Here is a 21898-nt window from a genome sequence, read left to right as displayed (position 1 = left end):
GTATGTTTCAAACGTTCCAACAGTGAATCATAATACGGTCCAGTTATAGTTCTACCTTTTTCCGAGTAATCTATGAGTATTATTCCTTGGGAATCCCATAAAATAATGACTGTCGACTTACCAGCTGACAAAAAGGTCTTTGCCGTCTTCAGTACACTTTTACGAGCATTTGTCCATTATTTTGACTGCCGTTTTGACGCTTGTGTGTAATGATTGATCAAAGTCATCGACACTGACAAATAGCCGCAAAAAGTCTTGCCGATTACGATTAAACATCGACAGACATTGTGTTGAAATGTTGTGCCGGGTGCGATTTTGATAGACTACGAGCAATCGCGACACGCACCTCGCTCACAGCTTCTTCAAAGCCAATTCTCCGTGCGCGATATTACGTTCTCGCTCAGTTGAGATGCCTACAGTTCCAGACATGCCACGAATTGTTGTTCGGCGGTCTTGGCTCAACTGCACCGCCAGAGCGCGCTTCATCGTCGGCGTTTCATTAACCCAACATTAAATAGTCTTCAGTGATGATGCAGAGTTCACATGTACTTGATCCAGTTCTGTTGTGATTTGTGTGGGAGTCCAACTCATCAAACGTAAATGCTTAATAGCATGAAAATCGGTTTTCCCGATTTTCAATTACAAATGACATACCAACCAATTCAGACGGCTCTCAACAGTGAACTGTACACTGTACATTGTTGCAATACTTCGTACGATCCTTGGAATAATCGAGCTTATCAACCGTGAGGGCGCATCAAAAACCTTCCGCTCTTTTATGGAAACTTACCAGTCTTATCAGACCACCCTTGTGCATTTCACAAAATAATACACTACTGGCCATTAAAATTGCTACACCAAGAAGAAACGCAGATGATAAACGTGTATTCATTGGACAAATATATTATACTAGAACTGACATGTGATTACATTTTCACGCAATTTGGGTGCATGGATCCTGAAAAATGAGTACCCAGGACAAACACCTCTGGCCGTAATAACGGCCTTGATATGCCTGGGCATTGAGTCTAACAGAGCTTGGACGACGTGTACAGGTACAGCTGCGCATGCAGCTACCAACACGATACCACAGTTCATCAAGAATAGTGACTAAGCATTGTGACGATTCAGATGCTCTGCCACCATTGACCAGACGTTTTGAATTGGTGAGAGATCTGGAGAATGTGCTGGCCAGGGCAGCAGTCGAACATTTTCTGTATAAGGCCCGTACTGGACCTGCAACATGCGGTCGTGATTATCCTGCTGAAATGTAGGATTTCACAGTGATCGAATGAAGGGTAGAGCCACGGGTCGTAATACATCTGAAAGTCCACTGTTGAAAGTGCCGTCAATGCGAAGAAGAGGTGACCGAGACGTGTAACCAATGGCACCCCATACCATCACGCCGGGTGATACGCCAGTATGGCGATGACGAATACATGCTTCCAATGTGTGTTCACCGCACTGTCACCAAACACGGATGCGACCATCATGATGCTGTAAACGGAACCAGGATTCATCCGAAAAAAATGGCGTTTTGCCATTCGTGCACCCAGGTTCGTCGTCGAGTACACCTTCGCAGGCGCTCCTGTCTGTGATGCAGCGTCAAGGGTAACCGCAGCCATGGTCTCCGAGCTGATAGTCCATGCTGCTGGAAACGTCGTAGTACTGTTCGTGCAGATGGTTGTTGTCTTGCAAACGTCCCCATCTGTTGACTCAGTGATCGAGACTTGGCTGCACGATCCATTACAACCATGCGGATAAGATGCCTGTCATCTCTACTGCTAGTGATACGAGGCCGTTGGGATCCAGCATGGCGTTCGGTATTACGCTCCTGAACCCACCGATTCCATATTCTGCCAACAGTCATTGGATCTCGACCAACGCGAGCAACAATGTCGCGATACGATAAACCATAATCGCAATAGGCTACAATCCGACCTTTATCCAAGTCGGAAACGTGATGGTACGCATTTCTCCTCCTTACACGAGGCATTACAACAACGTTTCAGCAGGCAACGCCGGTCAACTGCGATTGGAAACTTTCCTCATGTCAGCACGTTGTAGGTGTCGCCACCGGCGCCAACCTTGTGTGAATGCTCTGTAAATCATTTGCATATCACAGCATGTTGTTCCTGTAGGTTAAATTTCGCGTCTGTAGCACGTCATCTTCGTGGTGTAGCAATTTTAATCGCCAGTAGTGTAGTGCCCTAGACTAGAGGCGGGCTCTACAGAAGGTGACGTCGGCGGCCTACCTGCGGGGGCTGCGCGCCCTGGCGTGCTGCTGCGGCGTGCCGGCGTCTGCGGGGGCGGCGGCGGTGGCGGGGGCGGCGTCCTGGCCACCGGAGGCGGCGGCGAGCGGCCGCGGCAGCTGGATGCGCATCTTCTCGGCGGGCGGCGGGGGCGGCGCGGGCGCCTCGTGCTGCACGTACTCGTCCAGCAGCGCCGGGTTGATGGGCGTGGTGGAGCGCGGCCGCTCGATTGGGCAGGTGCGCACCTCGGCCGCGGACCGCTGCCGCACCGGCAGGATCGGCACCGCCACAGACCTGCGGGCCGCCGCACCACTCACTGCCTCTGCTCCCTGCTACATCTACATCTACATCTACATCCATACTCCGCAAGCCACCTGACAGTGTGTGGCGGAGGGTACTTTGAGCACCTCTATCGCTTCTCCCTTCTATTCCAGTCTCGTATTGTTCGTGGAAATAAAGATTGTCAGTATGCCTGTGTGTGGGCTCTAATCTATCTGATTTTATCCTCATGGTCTCTTCGCGAGATATACGTAGGTGGGAGCAATATACTGCTTGACTCCTCGGTGAAGGTATGTTCTCGAAACTTCAACAAAAGCCCGTACCGAGCTACTAAGCGTCTCTCCAGCAGAGTCTTCCACTGGAGTTTATCCATCATCTCCGTAACGCCTTCGCGATTACTAAATGACCTTGTAAAGAAGCGCGCTGCTCTCCGCTGGATCTTCTCTATCTCTTCTATCAACCCTATCTGGTACGGATCCCACATCGGTGAGCAGTATTCAAGCAGTGGGCGAACAAGTGTACTGTAACCTACTTCCTTTGTTTTCGGACTGCATTTCCTTAGAATTCTTCCAATGAATCTCAGTCTGGCATCTGCTTTACCGATGATCAACTTTATATGGTCATCCCATTTTAAATCACTCCTAATGCCTACTCCTAGATAATCTATGGAATTAACTGCTTCCAGTTGTTGACCTGCTTTATTGTAGCTATAGATAAAGGATCTTTCTTTCTATGTATTCGCAGCACATTACACCTGTCTACATTGAGATTCAATTGCCATTCCCTGCAACATGCGTCAATTCGTTGCAGATCCTCCTGTAATTCAGTACAATTTTCCATTGTTACAACCTCTCGATATACTACAGCATCATCCGCAAAAAGCCTCAGTGAACTTCCGATGTTATCCACAAGACCATTTATGTATATTGTGAATAGCAACGGTCCTACGACACTCCCCTGCGGCACACCTGAAATCACTCTTACTTTGGAAGACTTCTCTCCATTGAGAATGACATGCTGCGTTCTTTTATCTAGTAACTCTTCAATGCAATCACAAAATTGGTCTGATAGTCCATATGCTCTTACTTTGTTCATTAAACGACTGTGGGGAACTGTATCGAACGCCATGCGGAAGTCAAGAAACACGGCATCTACCTGGGAACTCGTGTCTATGGCTCTCTGAGTCTCGTGGACGAATAGCGCGAGCTGTGTTTCACACGATCGCCTTTTTCGAAACCCGTCCTGGTTCCTACAGAGTAGATTTCTAGTCTCCAGAAAAGTCATTATACTCGAACATAAAACGTGTTCCAAAATTCTACAACTGATCGACGGTATATAGGTTTATAGTTCTGCACATCTGTTCGACGTCCCTGTACGCTCGATTTTCAAACTAGGCATGGGAGAAACCGACCAGTATTTTACTTCTGAATGACCGGTATTTTTCCGTAGTTGTTTGGTCTCGCCAATAACATATTTTTTACTAATAACGGGATAAAAACATATTTGTTGCTACTAACTGGGTAAAAAACCTGCTTATCATATTGCCACAGTATGAGCGCAAAAGTTGTTAGCTCTTAAATAAGACTTTTGTTAAAAAACGCTCGATGTTTATTTCCATTGCTCTGAAATATTACGTTGTTATAGAAAATGCGAGAAGTGACCAGTCCCATTTTAATATCAATGCGGACAGTTGCAAACTAGCACCAGCACATGATGCAAGGATCGATATAGTATTGTTGAGACAATGAAGTGTGATTAGGGCCTCCCGTCGGGTAGACCGTTCGCCTGGTGCAAGTCTTTCGATTTGACGCCACTTCGGCGACTTGCTCGTCGATGGGGATGAAATGATGATTATTAGGACAACACAACACTCAGTCCCTGAGCGGAGAAAATCTCCGACCCAGTCGGGAATCGAACCCGAGCCCTTAGGACTGTCATTCTGTCGAACTGATCGCGTAGCTACCGGGGCTGGACGAGACAATGAAGTGCCTGTTGCCATATGGCGTGGCTGATTAGACAGTAATTGGGTACGCGCACTGTTCGAGACTTGCTGCCACCACGTCTTATACGGCAGCTTCCCGCTGTTTTTCTCAGACACCAGTCATATTGCAGAATGGTGCCATCCTCCGTTAGGATTTGAATTTACTTGTATGAAATGCAATAGCAATGGCCTACAAACTCTGCATTACGTTTAATAGGTTAAAAATGGGAGGTGGTACAACAAAGGACAAAACATCCACAACGTCCCTTGGAAGAGAAGGTAAATTTGATTGATACACCTAATTTTACTGACGTACTACAAACTTGGGATAATATGTTTTTGTTGTTGTCTTCGGTCCTGAGATTGGTTTGATGCAGCTTGAACCCTTAATTTTGCGGCTGCTTCATTGTGAAAAACTGATACATCCAAAAGTGTAGCTGCAGCAAATTCATCAACTTGTAAACTTTAGCTCTCGCCATCCCACCTCCCGTCCGCTTCATCTCCACCATCTTTGCTACAGACAGTGAGACCGACGAAACTTCCTGGCAGATCACAATTGTGTGCCACACTGAGACTCAAATTCGTGACCTCCGCGGACAAATGCTCTACGGACTGAGCCACCCAAGCACGAATCACATCCCGTTCCCACAGCTCAACCCCATATCGATCGAAAATTCCAACTTCTTCAAATTCATTAAATTTTTTCAATCTGTGTTTGAAGTCTACGTTTATAACTGGAAGAAACAGGAAATAAATATCGAAAATCGGTTATATAGGAAACCGATCAATTTCAGCGGTTTTAACAGTAAGGTAAACTGATGATGGAGAAATCCTGTATAAATGAAAGACGGTTGTTTCAGCATTAACCGCCATCCCCACTTTAAGCTCGCCGGCGGATCCTACATATGTTCTCATCTCCGGACTCGCCATCTTCGCACGCTCAGAGACTCTATAACATATATATCTCATAAAGTACTAGAAAATTCGCGTTACCTCTTGTTTTGGCCAGAAATACGTAACGGAAGACAAAGTGACTGTACGGAATATGAATTCTTACAATACTGGCATGACTCGCTGGTCACTGAAGAATAATACACACATCTAAAAAAGTTTTGCATCACCTGAGTCCCGAGAGTTCCGGAACTTGTACAGAAAGTTGGAATAGAGGTCAACATAAACACTATTTCCGCTGTTTTTGTTGCTCATGAAAACAACACATTGCATGTTGTACCACCATACAGCGAGACCTAGACATTGGTACCTTTAATACCCAGTAGTACGTTCTCTTACGTTGATCCACGCCTGTATTCATCGTGCCATAGTTCATCAAGGTACTGTTGGTCCAGATTGTCCCACTCCTCAACGGCAATTCGGCGTAGATCCCTCAGAGTGGTTGGTGGGTCACGTCGTCCATAAACAGCTTTTTTCAATCTATCCCAGGATTGTTCGATACGGTTCATGTCTGGACAACATGCTGGCCACTCTAGTCGAGCGATGTCGTTATCCTGAAGGAAGTCATTTACAAGATGTGAACGATGGGGCGCGAATTGTGCTCCATGAAGACGAATGTCTCGGCAATATGATGCCGGTACGGTTGCACTATCGGTCGCAGGATGGTATTCACGTATCGTACAGCCGTTACGGCGCCTTCTATGACCACCAGAGGCGTACGTCGGCCCCACATAATGCCACCCCAAAACAACAGGGAACCTCCACCTTGCTGCACTCGCTGGACAGTGTACCTAAGGCGTTCAGCCTGACCAGGTTGCCTCCAAACACGTCTCCGACGATTGTCTGGTTGAAGGCGTATGCGACATTCATCGGTGAAGGGAACGTGACGCCAATCCTGAGCGGTCCATTCGGCTAGTTGTTGGGCCCATCTGTACCGCGCTGCATGGTGTCGTGGCTGCAAAAATAGACCTCACCATGGACGTCGGGAGCGACGTTGCGCATCATGCAGCCTATTGCGCACAGTTTGAGTCGTAACATGACGCCCTGTGGCTGCACGAAAAGTATTATTCAACAAGGTGGCATTGCTGTCAGGGTTCCCCCGAACCATAATCCGTAAGTAGCGGTCATCCACTGCAGTAGTAGGCCTTGGGCGATCTGAACGAGGCATGTCATCGACAGTTCCTGTCTCTCTGTATCTCCCCCGTGTCCGAACAACATCGCTTTGGTTCACTCAAAGACGCCTGGACACTTCTCTTGTTGAGAGCCCTTCCTGGCACAAAGTAACAATGTGGACGCGATCGAACCGCGGTATTGACCGTCTAAGCATGGTTGAACTACAGGCAACAGGAGCCGTGTACCTCCTTCCTGTTGGAATGACTGTCGGACCCCCTCCGTCTAATAGGCGCTGCTCATGCATGGTTGTTTACATCTTTGGGCGGGTTTAGTGACATCTCTGAACAGTCAAAGGGACTGTGTCTGTGATACAATATCCACAGTCAACGTCTATCTTCAGGAGTTCTGGGAACCGGGGTGACGTAAAACTTTTTTGATGTGTCCTTTAAAATTCCTACTCGTTCTTGATTCCTGGTAGAGCATAGTCTTCTTATAGCAAAGGTATTTGTACGATGTGCACTAACAAAAATAATTCTTTATTAAATCACAATAGCCGGCCAGGGTGACCGAGCGGTTCTAGGCGCTACAGCCTGGAACCACGAGACCGCCACGGCCGCAGGTTCGAATCCTGCCTCGGGCATGGATGTGTGTGATGTCCTTAGGTTAGTTAGGTTTAAGTAGTTCTAAGTTCTAGGGGACTGATGACCTCAGAAGTTACGTCCCATAGTGCTCAGAGCCATTCGAACCATTTTGAAATCACAATATCGCGTACCGCGTTCTTATTACAATTTCAAGTTTAGAAGATGTCAGACGATAGAACTGATGATTTTAAAGAATTTCAGACAGATTATATATACAGTCAGTGTGTTGTGCAGGAAGGCAAGCTAATCGGTTTTTAAGTAGGAACCGCTGTCCAAAAACGCACGGTTTTGGCACTGCAGAACGTCGAAATCTGAGAACGACGCTCCACACATCCCTTGTGCGTATAGTATTGGAGACCCTGTGCGGCCTGCCAGTGCAGTAACGTTGTTGATAGCAGTGAAATGTGTACAAGTACCAGCTGCGGAAATGACCGACAGGGTGCTCACATACGGCAAAGCAGATTGCAACGGGAGAGCTGCTACAACATTGTATGCGGAACGTTTTCCAAACAGACGTATCCCCTATCATTCCACATTCGTGGCCATCGAGGGACGTCTCAGAGAACCCGATGGTTGCACGTAGGTAGTTCCTGTATTTCCTGCCTGAGGTGTGTCCACTGTATAATAAAGCAGTAGCGCTTTGTGTTTGGTATTTGGGAATACTATCCCTAGTCTAATGTTTGTCCTCAGGTAAGTGTCAAAACGTGATGCGGGTCATCCACGCTCGGCTCGAACACTACAGCTGGTGGAGGACGTGCTGACAATGTTGGAAGAGGACTCAGCCACCAGCACTCGGCAGGTGGCACAGGCGCTGAACGTGGGTAAAAGTGCCGTGTGGCGTGCTGTACTGCAGAAAGTCCAGGCATTACGGGAAGAGGACTACTCACGGCTCGTACAGTTTGTGCAGTAGTATCTCCGACAGTGTATACTCCGGTCACGGTTCCAGAGCTTGGTGCTATTCACGGATGACTGCACGTTTACAACAGGCGGCATATTAAATTTGCACAACGTGCATGCTTGGGTGGACGAAAATCCACGTGCGTAGGTGATTCAAAATCACCAACAAAGGGTCAGTATTAGTATCCGTCCGGGACAATACGCGACCATATCATTGGCCCATATCTACTGCCAAGCAAAGGAACAATATAAAATGGTTCAAATGGCTCTGAGCACTATGGGACTTAACTTCTGAGGTCATAAGTCCCCTAGAACTTAGAACTACTTAAACCTAACTAACCTAAGGACATCACACACATCCATGCCCGAGGCAGGATTCGAACCTGCGACCGTAGCGGTCGCGGGGTTCCAGACTGTAGCCCATAGAACCGCTCGGCCACCCCGGCCTTCAGGAACAGTATAGATCTATCTCACATTTATTAGAGATGTTTCGCTTATCTTGTTGGATGTAGTGCCACTAAATGTCCGGTTGGACATGCAGCTGGAACACGACGCAGCTCCAGCACACTTTGATGTCGATGTGCGGAATCACCTTAACGTCGCATATCCCAATCGTTGGGTTAGTAGAGGTGGATCAGTTCCATGGTCAGCACGATCGCCAGATCTGACACCTCTCGACTATTTTCTGTGGGGCAATACAAAATATGGATATAACAGGATCAAAAACACACGTATTTGAATAGCGTGACCTATTGCCATATTTCCCCCTACTTAAAATAACTACAAACTGTTTCTACTGACCTCATAGTGTTGTACAGCCAGTCAGTCTTCAAATGCAGGTCTGGGGTTTCAATGCAGCAAATCATAACGGGATAATACGCATATCTGACCAAAGCCACTTTTTCAAACTGAATTCGAGCAGTCCAATATCACACTGTTACCGAAGTTTGTATCTGACAAGGGCATAGTTCAATCCGGCATGTGAAAACTTGCTCTGAAATTTTTTGCATAGGAAGAATACCTCGATAGAAACACAATGTAAAAATTTTAGCTGCTCTAACGCAGAATGCATTTAAAAACGATTTAAAAAATTAAAAGAAACGTTGGCAGATTCGTAGCGCGCCAGGCAGCTGTAGAGAACGCATGCACAACACGGCGGGCACATCGTCTTCGTTGTCGGCACGTCAGTAAACAGGTAACACGGCACAACGCGATTGTTATTTGTAAAGCGAATTTCAGTTTTCGTTGACAGTTTCTCGGACACAATCATTCACAGCTATTATTTGATCGAATTCACAGCTCATTTAATATCCATAATAATTAGCAGGTGCTTCTAAGATTTCGCTAAGTGTTAACAATGGAGATAAAATTGAACGAGTTTTGTTTGTGATTACTTTGTATATGCTTGCTAATAGCCTGTCTTTTTGCAGGTTCCAGAGTTTCATAGCCTTCCGGAATGGCCGAGAGTTTCCAGGCGCTTCAGTCTGGAACCGCGCGACCGCTACGGTCGCAGGTTCGAATCCTGCCTCGGGCATGGATGTGTGTGATGTCCTTAGGTTAGTTAAGTTTAAGTAGTTCTATGGGACTGATGACCTGAGATGTTAAGTCCCATAGCGCTCAGAGCCATTTGAACCATTTTGAACCAGAGGTTCATAGTAATGTGAAATCCAATTAATAGTTTCAACCTTGCAAAGATGGTATACGAAGACTGTGGAATACAATGGAAATCACTTACTTCACCTGAAGGCATACACATGTTTATTTATTAGTAAATTTCTTGGACATTCATTCGAATGATGTTGAAAGTTTGTTAGAAATTGTCGAAACGTTAGAAGAAACAGGAAATAAGTCTCACGATTCTGTGAATTGTGGTTCAAAAGATGATTGTTCTACTATTTAAAGCCCAGAACAGAAATAGAGTAACTTCAAGCCTAAAGAAAACATGTACAATAACTGTGTTCAGTGTCGAAGAAAATCCTGTAAATTTTTTGGTTAAACTAAGAAGGAAGAAAAAGGTTGCAGTATTTTCTACAGTGTAATTTACCAAAACAGCTCCTGTATTTTCCAACCAAAATGGATAAAATAATACTATTCAAAAGATTTAAAGCAGCTTGTAAGAGTCAATAAACCGTTGGAGAGGGAGATCTACGAGACTGAGCTCTGTGAATTGGAAGTGAGATGAACGTTACTGATCCCAGGCTTCTTAGATCTGGTTAAACGGATTCAGGAAGCGATATAGAAAGGAAGTCACAAAATTACGAAGTTTACCTCAAGTAAACCTGTTGTGGAGATGTCATAACAGGTAATACAATAGCAAAGTTTACAGCTGACGCGAATACGAACCTTCTTGTTATCCTCTAAAAGCTGCGTATGAAGCCAATTAGTCAGGTTTCGTGCAAACCGTACTTTATTATTCCGAAAAAAGGAGAAAGTCGTGTAGTCGATGAATTCTACACCTCATTCGTATACGACTGTGGTAACTATCAGTGAATTACTTTTTCTGCTGCTTTATCTCTGTCTTTAGGAATACGAAGGCAAATCAGTATTAAAATTAAAAAAAAATGTTGTGTACTTGTAAAAGTCTTGTAATTGACAAAGCAAAATCTGGAAAAATGGGAGCGTACAATTGTAAACGTTACACGCGACACATCTTCTTATTAAATAAAAAAAGAAAAGAAACTCCTCCCAGACAGGCCATGAAGGTCCAACGGTACCGATCGGCCACCGTGCCATCCTTAGCCCACAGGCGTCAGTGGATGCAGTTATGGAGGGGCATGTGGTCAGCACACCGCTCTCCCGACCGAATGTCAGTTTATGAGACGGGAGCAGCTACTTCTCGATCAAGTAGCTCCTCAGTTTGCGTCACAAGGGCTGAGTGCACCCTGCTTGCCAACAGCGCTCGGCAGACCGGATGGTCACCCATCCAAGTGCTAGCCCAGCCCGCCAGCACTTAAGTTCGGTGATCTGACGGGAACCGGTGTTACCACTGCGGCAAGGCTGATTGCATCTTCTTACCGTTTGCAGAGAATAATTCATTGGTGTTTTAGGTTCTTGGCGTGGACATAACGACGCCTCTGTCTTAAAGACGACGACGGAAAGACTTTTCCGATTCCACTCAGAACTAATAGTGTGATTCAACCTCTCGGTTTAAAAATAATTGTCGTGAAAAGCATTTTCCAGATAATTGTCAGACAGTATAATTTCCGATAGTTCTTCGTCATTTCAGGTTTATCAGCGGAACAGCGTTGTTAAACTTCAGTCATTTGTGCATTTTCAGTGCACATCACATGTTACGAATCTGATATATGCCTGACATGTAGCACAACGTGAAGAACAGTTGTCACAACCAGTTCTTACTCTACTCCAGCATTGTGTAAATAAAAATTTTATGGACTGTGGAGTGCCTGACTGCACTAATTTTTCTTTTGTGCCTGGTGTAAGGAAAATGTTTCTCTCATCCAATAGACACTTCGCATTTTTCTAACGACTACAGGGAATAAACAAGGAACAGTTTCTTTGTTAGTAAAACGTACATTATCGAAAATTTATCATAAAAATTATGCTACAGAAATTCTTATAAACTATTTAATGTTAACTAATTTAAGTCCCAGTTGACGAAAGTCGTATGCTAAAATGTGTGTGTGAAATGTCATGGGACTTAACTGCTAAGGTCATCAGTCCCTAAGCTTACACTCTACTTAACCTAAATTATCCTAAGGACAAACACATACACCCATGCCCGAGGGAGGACTCGAACCTCCGCCGGGACCAGTCGGACAGTCCATGACTGCAGCGGCTTCGACCGCTCGGCTAATCCCGCGCGGCAACTCGTATGCGATGTAACATCATACACTGCCTTGATTTTCTTTCCTTTGGCAGTCACTTGTTTAACAACTACACCTGCAACAGTTTATCTGTCGACATAAACTGCAAGTTATTCGAAACAAATGATGATTTAAGACATTTTTGGTACGGTTTAAGTGTTTAAAGCTCTTACTTGTGCACTTCGGGTTTCGCGCTACGTGGCGCCGTGTTCTCTCGTTACAGTTGCGCCTGTTTTATGCGCACATTCGCGCGTTAGGCAGGAAGGTGTGTACAAACCGCTGTTATAAGCGGTTCTTCATGTAGCAAAAATAAATAACTTTAACATTTAAAAAATAATTGCAGTACACCTTAGCAGCTAAAATTTTGACTGTGCAATTCTTTCGGTGCTAAAAGTGTCAGGGTAGGTTTCGACATGTCGGATTGGACCACTGCCTTGTTAGAGACGAGCATTCAAAGGCTCTCGTGGTAAATTTTGCATGCGATTGGGCCTTACCATTGTTTCTTGCACGAGTCCTTTACACTCTAAGCACATTTTCGTACAGTTCTGACCGTGCGATGTGACGTGTTTTCCTTGTTACTGTGCCTATAGTGCAGCTAAGGCGTTCTTCTGCGAAAGACCTCTTCCTCCACCGACAACACTCACTTCATTTGTAGCATATTTAAAGACCTGCCGTCTAATATTTTAAAAAGCAGGCTATAAGTTACACAACTTTACATGTAATAGTACATAATTCCATATTACCAGTACAATTTGTTGTGAGCAATAAAACAAGCCTAATAACAATGGGTTGCAAAGAAAATTAAATTAGTTGCAGGGAAAGGACGGGGGGTTAATATGATAAATGTTAGTAACTTAGAAGAAAATGATAGAAAAACAGGAAAGGGACGAGCTGCAAATTTTCTTTTGCTGTTAAAATGAGACAGAACATATAAATGATGGTTCGTTTAGCTGCTAATCTGGGTGGGAGGATCTCGGCAGAAACGTCGAACCCGTACACCTGAAGTACTGTGCAAAATTATGTTGTCTTATATTATTGAATGAAATACATAATGAATGATTGTGTATTTGTTTCTACTGTCTAAGATGCAGTACTACGTGTTTAATCTTTAAAGTTCTTATGTAGAGCATACCCATTGCACTATTTGTGTTGCCATATCTAGACGTAGTTTCACATGTTGTATGTTTGTATTCACGACGCTATTTCCTTAACCAGTGCGCCAAGGCGGAAACGGTGTCTCTGAACATGAAAGCTGTGAGAAGTATTCCTTTGATCTAATGATTGTCTTGTTGTTTAAATTAATTGTTTTTATTTACATTATTTAATTATCATATTTAAAGTGCAGTTTAGATACATGAACCAATCATGTGCCATGTCTGCTTTTCTTATAATTATCCTATTTACAAAAATGATTCAAATGGCTCTGAGCACTGTGGGACTTAACTGCTGTGGTCATCAGTCCCCTAGAACTTAGAACTATTTAAACGTAACTAACCTAAGGACACCACACACATCCATGCCCGAGGCAGGATTCGAACCTGCGACCGTAGCGGTCGCACTGTTGCAGATTGTAGGCCTAGAACCGCTCGGTCACTCCGGCCGGCTCCTATTTACATATTTTAGGTATTTTACTCGTTATATGGTGAGTCTGTGTCTCATGTTGTTATTGTTTGTGTCTGTCCGCCCCAGTAGCTGAGTGGTCAGCGTGACGGATTGCCGTCCTCTGGGCCCGGGTTCGATTCCCGGCTGGGTCGGAGATTTTCTCCGCTCAGGGACTGGGTGTTGTGTTGTGTTCATCATCATTTCATCCCCATCCGGCGTGCAGGTCGCCCAATGTGGCGCCGAATGTAATAAGACCTGCGATATGGCGGCCGGACCTGCCCCGCGAGGGGCCTCCCGGCCAATGACGCCAAACGCTCATTTCCATTTCCATTGTTTGTGTCTGTCTCTGTGTCTGGATCTACATCAGTGTCTGTGACTGAGTTTGTGTCCTCCCATGGAACCTGTTGCTTTCTCTGTGTATCTGTTCGAGATCTGCCGAAAGGATTTTGTTGTCTACATAGCGATGAGCCAAAACATTATGACCACCTGTTTAATAGCGTGCTGTTCCACTTTTCAAACACAGTACAACAGAGATTCTGTTTGGCCTGGATTCTACAAGTTCCTGTCTCGACTTCAGAAGGATGTGGTACCAGATGTCTACGCACGGGTCAAGCAATTTCCGCAAATTACGGGATGGTGCTTTACGGGCACGCAGCTGCCGCCAGACATGTGTTCCAATGGGTACAGATCACGCACATTTGCTGACCAAGCCATCAGTGTGAGTTCAGTATAATGCCCCTCAAACCATTGTAGCACCATTCTGACCCTGCAACACGAACAGCTATGTTTCTGGAAGGTGTCATAGCCGTAGGGGTTGACTTCATGCAAAAGCGATGCTGGCGGTGCGCACTAATGTTCACGTGGTTCACTGCTGTCGTGACGCCTTCGATCACCACCGCAGACCCCGTAGCAGCCCAACTCAACGTACCCCATAGCACGATTCTGCGATCACAGGCCAGCATCTGGGGTGCGGTGCATGTTTCGTGCAGCCATTTGCGTGGATGACGGTATGCAAGGACCCAACCATCGACCTTGTGTAATAAGAAATGTGATTTATTTGACAGGCAACAAGTTTCTTTAGATCCATAGTGGAAACTCTGTGATGCTGTGCCGACTGCAGTCATAACTGACTATGTCGTTGGGCCAACAAAAAACATGTACAGGTCGTATGATGTGGAACTCCATGATCAACAATGGTCTTTGAACGCTGTGCTCCAACTTATGCCTGCACCAGCATTGTACTGTGTCGTCAGATCTGCCACAGATCGCTGCCTATCCCAAATTACACAGTGGGGGATCCTAATCTCTACTTTCGGTAAGGAGACGTGGACGTCGTATACCATAAAGACTACAAGTTATTTCACCATCCTTCAACCACTTTCCATAGGTACTCACGACAGTAGTACGCCAACAGGCGACCAACGTCGCGGTTTCGGAGATTCTCGTTTCCAGTCGCACGGCCACAACGACGTGCTCTTTGTCAAAACTGCGTATATCTGTGGATTACCACATTTTCGGCCCATATCTTCACTGTGATGACGGCTCATTCGTCTCTCTTCCGCATACATTGTTTCTTTACTGCGTCACGTGCCCGCATCGCTACCAGAAAGCATTCAACCTCGCGGTGGGCAGTTGTCGTAATGTTCTGGCTCATCAGTGTAGATTTTATACCGAGTTCTCGAAACCTCATCAGCGATGTTTCCTAGAGCACTCCATTTGTCTGGGGTCTCGTGACATGTCCTCTCCTCGCCCGCGAGTTGACGTAGCAGAGAGGTACGTACCGCTCCTGGGGCAGCGTGGTGGGCACGTAGGGCAGCTCGCCCTCGAACGAGTCCTGCAGCACGAGCCCCTGGCGCTCTGCGTCGCCGTCCGCCTCCTCCGCCTCCTCCGCCCCCGCGGCGGCCAGCAGCGGCGCCGGCTCCGCCCCCAGCACTGCGGCCGCGACGCGCGCGAACTCCGCCTCCGAGTCGGACGACAGGCGCTCCTCCTCCGTGCTCGCCGGCGCCTGCGCAACCCGCCACCCAGTCTGAGCCGAGCGAAAACGAGACTTTCTAGAAATTACACACTGTACTTTTATCCTAGCATGTATCAGGGTTATGTGGTGACAGGAGGTGGTGAAGTCGTAGATGTGGAGAACCCCATAAAAAAGGCAATTGTTGTCTTCTTAGAACTGTATCCAAGCTAGAGAAAAGAAACATTACATGCAGAACTAAAATTCGTATTTTAATACAAATGTGAACGCTGTTCTTCTGCGCGCTAGTGAAAAATTTAAAGTAGACAAAAACATAACACCACAATTGCAGAGCTTCGTATACAGGTGTCTTCGGTGCATAAAGGAATATCTGGTGGCCAGAAAAAAGAAGTAAACAAATCAGACATATATATAGAAGAACAGATACGTGAAAGAAAGTGGAGATGGCTGGGGCACACATTGAGAAAACCACATGGGGAAATCGAAACAAAGGCTCTGGAATGGAATTCCCAAGGAATGAGGGACAGAGGTAGGCCTAGAGGTACATGAAAGAGGACTGTGGAAGGGGAAACGACGGAAGTTTAAAGACCTGGACGGAATTGAGAGAAATGGCCAGAGACAGATGACAAGGTCTCATGGATGTCCTAATCCCCATACAGGTCAAAGCAAATAAATGAACTCAAACGAAGAGTGGGAAATAGACAGATGGGGCATAAAATTTACCAGCGTGAGGCCGAGTTTTGTAAAAAAAAAAAAAGATAATCGCTACAATGTAATCACGGTGATTAACAAAAACTTAGTGTTTTAAGAGGAAATTGAAATTTTCACGCTGCTACACGAGATGTCAGAGTTCATCTCTCCGAGGCCTACCTATTTTGCGCATGAAAAGTTACATCGAAGTGACATTTAACTCCCAATAAAAAAAGAGAAACATAAATTCTGAAAAAACAGTCAAAAGATTTGTTAAAGTACGAAAGAAAATAAATTAGAGAATCATTTGACGCACCTTTGAATGATGCTTGACGTGAGGTTCATCAAGCGAGGCACAGATTGAGAATTTAAAATTCATCGTTTAACTTAAAATCTTAGAATTTTAAAGAGTACTAGAGGATATTTGTCTGCTAGATTGTGTAGTATCGTTAGCTGTACATGGTTTCGAACATAATTAAAGGTGCGTCAGTTGTTTCTCCAACATGTTTTATATTTTACTTTCAAACCAATCATTTAACAAAACATTTAACTTTTTTCAATTTTTTATTATAAATCACATTATTGTCTACCTCAAAGCTACTAACATCTTTATTGTTCCAGTGTGGGGTAGTTTGGAAATCATTCAAGAATTCCGCGAAGATTCAGATTTTTAATATAACTTTCAAGAACGTAACTTAAAGAACGATAAAATTAGCATATCTACACAATTTAAAAAAGCTAACCCTAATTTGCACTTACGAATTTGTACGAATTCGACATCCAGAACCACGGCAGCCTGCGCTTCCCTGTCGCCTACCATCTGTATTACCCATATTATGGGCAAATTAAATATCAAAATCAGCTGTCGATTGAAAGTCCGAATATTGTCAACCCACGACCTTCGACCTTGTGAGCAGAAGAATACGAAGAGTATAAATTAACGCCGTCAGCGGACTTCTCTGCAGTTCAAATTATCACCTAAAAGACGAGTGGGTACTTTTACCATTTGCCTACTAAATATAAGGACGAAACGAGTTCTCAAATTGTCTTCGGTCGGTCTTGAAATTACGTTTTGAAGTAAGTAAGTATTATTTGAAATAACTGACGTTTTTGTTGCAAAGAGTCCATTTTCAAAATGTTGTTTTTCCATTTACAGGCTACTGTACTGTTTTGAAAACACACCATTAGAAAAGCGGCGGTTCCGCGCTAAAAGTTTTTATTAGGAAGACTTCCAATTTTTATCGAAAAGATAAGGAAATGTTATTCTAGCAGTAGTATGGCAATATTGAAGGGGCTGCATGACTGCGGAAAAAATAACGGCTGCAGGTTATCCTTGCCTTCAGCCATTCGCATTACCAGCACAGCAGGACCACGTCGGCTGATGTTACAAGACCATCACACCGTGGCCCCTGCAACTACTGAAAAGCCTGTTGCCCCTCTTCAAGAATCAGAAGTTGGTCCAGCCTCACAACAGATCACCCTCCGTACACCTGGAGTGTGGCTACCTGTATCTTAGCGGCACGCAAGCCACCAAAGCTCGCCACGATCCATGGCTTATGAAATTTTTATCTTACAGAGAAATTCTTAGATTTAGTTTTATGTGGACGTCGTTATATTTAACATGAGACAAAAAGGAGAGTTGAATTTATCATTGTAATCTAATGTTTGCATAGCAAACTTTATTTAACAATTTCCTTTTTCCTGTACGTTAATTTAAGTTTCAATTACGCAAAGATTCCATTACAATTCTAAACTCGATTTTTTTCCTTCTGTTGTTAAATGCAACGGTATGCGCTTTAAACATTTCTGCGTAAGAAACCAGAGTGAAACTTTCCGTCGTAAACATTCTAGATATAATTTTATATATCATCTGTGTAAGCCGCACGTCATTTTATCTGTCTTTCCAACATTCATCTGTCACCTGGAGATGCCCACAAAAGCTGATTCGTGGCTAAATAAATAATATTTTCCGGAACATCAGGAAAGCATTTCCTATTTAGTATACAGTAATATTTTTTCGTTCATTTCTTTAACAAACCGATTAAGCGCTCACTTGAGCAAAAATGTTTTACCGCTGAGTCATTATCATTTGTCATCGGCGAAAGATGAAAAAAAAAAAAACGTTCTCTACTCTCTCTTGTCTGGTAGTAGTTTTATGGCACGGGCACAAGATAGGAGTGCGTTCCTGTATGTACGCGAGTCCGCTCAAAGAAATCTAAGTTTATAAGTGCGTTGCCTACATTTTTTGGAGTCCTAAAATCATATCCATATACCTTAGAAGACAGCCAGTTCAGCAGTCACTGAAAACTAAAAAAAGCAGGACCTGATAACATTTTTCTTCAAAAAGGTGTATTATATAGTTTCAAAGACGGAATGCCAGTACCAAATGTAAAGCAACTACGGACATTAAAGCGACAAAGTCAATAAAGCTTCGGCCAGGTAACTGACGAGGGAACTTTCCCAAGTGTCAATAAGCGATCTTGAAACTTTTCGAGTGTGTAGAGGGGGAAGATAATGCAATAAATATTTTTTTAAATTGTGCCCAGTTTCACTTTTATGGGGTAAGATACACCCTGGAAGGTAATTTTTGCATATTAGATTTGGAGGGAATATCGTCCAGACGATGATATATAAAAATGTTTCTCTTATAAAAATTTATATGTAATTATCATTCTTGAAAACTTTATAATGGAATTATGAAATAATTTGAAATTTTGCAAAATATCTCACCACCATTAATTAATTTTGAAAATGAAAACGTTTGTTAGAACATAAATTAAAGAATCTTTCCAACTACATACATCCATGTGTAATAAAGCGGATTCCTGAAATATCATTTTTGGAAAATAAGCTGTACACAATGTGCTGTCAGAGTATTTTCAACATCCCTAATCAAAATATGTAAAAATTCATTATCGGTCTAATTATATATTTTACTTATATTTGTTTTATGTTTTAAATTTCTATTTTGTTTTAAAGTCTTTTTTGTTTTTGATTTTTAATTTGCCATTGCACAAACGTATATTTTCTTAATTGAAAATCATAATTAATTCATTATTATGATATAAAGTAATTTCAACAAAGATAATTCGTAAATAAACGCTTAAAACATAACTTTTTCTTACACCTTGCACATAAAATGAACGAAATTTCTTCTTGTGATGTACTTTGCACGACAGAGAACATACGATAAAACAAAATTCAGCAGGAATTCAAATTATCGCAGGTGATCCTCTAAATATCCGGATTTGTATTAGGCAAATTTCTGTTCATTGGTAAGCCACGGCGAAAAGAATTGATTACGTACTAGTGGCTGTAGCTTCATTATATTGGTCCTCAAGCGGAGATCGACATTAAAATTATTCATCAGAAGTAGATCCGAAACTCTTTTCAGAAGGTTCTTCCAATATCAAAAGCCATATATGTACCACTTCTGGACCTGTACCATCGAGGTCCAGATGAACAAGTTTCCTGTCCTACGGTATGATGGCCAAACTGTTTTTTCACACTCACTGCCCACCTACTCATAGTTTTAAAAGAAACTAAAGGTGCGTTTGTATCGAGAATTCGAGAATCTCTTTTTGAAGCCCCCATTGTCCTTGTGACAGCATCGAAATCTGGTAAACAAACGTCTGATCAGGTCAGAAGGTATTTGAAAGATGTTTCCTCCCAGTGAGGAAGAAAAATCTGTATTACTGTTAGATGCTTAGGTCTCTCAGTGTGAAAAAAAACTCACAGTCGTGAGATGTATATGGATTTGATGTTGGAAGAACTTTGTGAGAAGATTTTTAGATCTAGTTCTGTTGAGTAATTTTGATGTAAATCTCCGTTTAAAAAACAATATAATTAAGCTGTAGTCACTAGCACAGAATCAAGTTTTTCACCAAAGCTTACCAGTGTACTGAAATATGCTTGACAAAAATCAGGATGTTTTTGAGCTCACCTGTCACAAACTGAAATCCCGCTGAATTGTGTTTTATCTTGTGTTCTCTGTCGTGAACAGTATACGCTTAGTACGCGAAGAAATGTGTCCATTTTACGTGCATGGTGTAAGAAAACGTTATGTTTTAAGCGTTTATTTACAATTATCATTATAATAATTATTTTCTATCGTAATAATGAATTAATTATTATTTTCAATTAACGAAATACACATGTGTAAAAATGAATGTAGAACAAAAATAACAATTTAAAATATAAAGCAAATATAAGTAAAATAAATAACGTGACTAATCATGAATGTTTATACATTTAATTGGGTATGTTGAAAATACCCTGACAACTCATTTTGCGTAGCTTATTTTCCAAAAACGGTGTTTTAAAACTAACTTTATTGGCTGGCTCTGAGCACTATGGGACTCAACTGCTGATGTCATTAGTCCCCTAGAACTTAGAACTAGTTAAACCTAACTAACCTAAGGACATCACAAACATCCATGCCCGAGGCAGGATTCGAACCTGCGACCGTAGCGGTCTTGCGGTTCCAGACTGCAGCGCCTTTAACCGCACGGCCACTTCGGCCGGCAAACTTTATTATGCATGGTTGTATGTAGCTTGAAAATTTCTTTAATTTATGTTGTAAAAAATTTTTTCATTTTTCAGAATTAATTAATGGTGGTGGGATATTTTACACAATTTCAAATTATTACAAAATTCCATTATACAATTTGCAAGAATGTTAGTTATGTATCAACTTTTATACGAGAAGTATTTTCTTAAGTATCATAGTTTCAAGGATATTCTCTCCAAACCTAATATGCCAAATTACCTTTCAGGACGTGTCGCATCCTTTAAAAGTGAAATTGGATCCAAAAAAATACGGATTGCATTATTTTTCCTCGTTTACACACCCACCAAGTTTTAACAAGATTATTTATTAACAATTGGGAATGTTCCCTCCCGAGTCGTAGGCAGGAGACACGGAGGTCAGACGGAGGTAAACACTTCCACCTCTCATTGAGTGAGAAAAAATGCGTTGCGTTACTTACTGAACGCCCCTCATAAAAAAACGGATTTTAGCTCATATTTTCTCGTATTCTGAGTTGACCACCAGGCCACTCAGAGTGCAGCACGGGCCTCGCACTGCCTGCAGAGTGGTGGCGGCTCACCTGTGCTGGGAGGACGGCGCTGCCAGCCGGGGAGGCCTCCTCGGAGAGCGCCTGGTGGGCCACGCTGCAGCCGCCCAGCTGTACTTGCCCACCGCCTGCCTCCACGTCCAGCGACGGCGGCTTCACCGCGTCAGGTCCAGCCTCCGGGGCACACTCTGGCTGCGGCTTCAGCTGCAGCTCCACCACTGCCACACTCTCCGCCGGCCGCACCTGGAGCAACGAAAACACACCAAACCGCTTACCTCTCACTGTCTGGCTGACTCTGACAACTCAGGCATTAAACAAGTCCACGACCAAACGTTAGTTTCTCTGCAAAAGGGCAATATGGCGCTGCATTACTCCGAGGCAGTTCTTCTGAACCTGGGAGTGGTTACTCCGTTATGGGCAAATTCTGTGAGGGGTAAAAACCAAAAGTGATGTATTAATCATATACAGTTGATGTTCCTGAGTCACAATGAGTCTCACTTTCATCTATGATGTAGGCTGAAGCAATGAAAAAATTTTGTGCCAGCACCAGGATTCGAACTGGGGTCTCCTACGTCCTTTTTTTTTTTTTTTTTTTTTTTTTTTTGTAATCTAATTTCTTGT

At 43.6% G+C, this 21898-nt stretch overlaps 1 protein-coding gene across 1 annotated transcript in view; it reads right to left on the bottom strand.

Moving 5' to 3' along the window:
- Nucleotides 1-21898, bottom strand: part of LOC124716776 (PHD finger protein rhinoceros) — a 227976-nt gene that overhangs the window by 83509 nt on the left and 122569 nt on the right. Inside the window, exons 15-17 of the mRNA XM_047243323.1 lie at nt 21311-21520; nt 15322-15545; nt 2397-2546 (exon numbers count right to left, since the gene is read on the bottom strand). Coding sequence (XP_047099279.1) covers nt 2397-2546; nt 15322-15545; nt 21311-21520 — 584 coding nt within the window. The remainder of the gene's footprint in view (nt 1-2396; nt 2547-15321; nt 15546-21310; nt 21521-21898) is intronic.

This window comes from Schistocerca piceifrons, chromosome 9, assembly GCF_021461385.2.
Source record: "Schistocerca piceifrons isolate TAMUIC-IGC-003096 chromosome 9, iqSchPice1.1, whole genome shotgun sequence".
NCBI classification, from domain to species: Eukaryota; Metazoa; Arthropoda; class Insecta; order Orthoptera; family Acrididae; genus Schistocerca; species Schistocerca piceifrons.
Note: the sequence above shows the minus strand (reverse complement) of the source record. Positions and strands in the feature narration are given on the sequence as shown.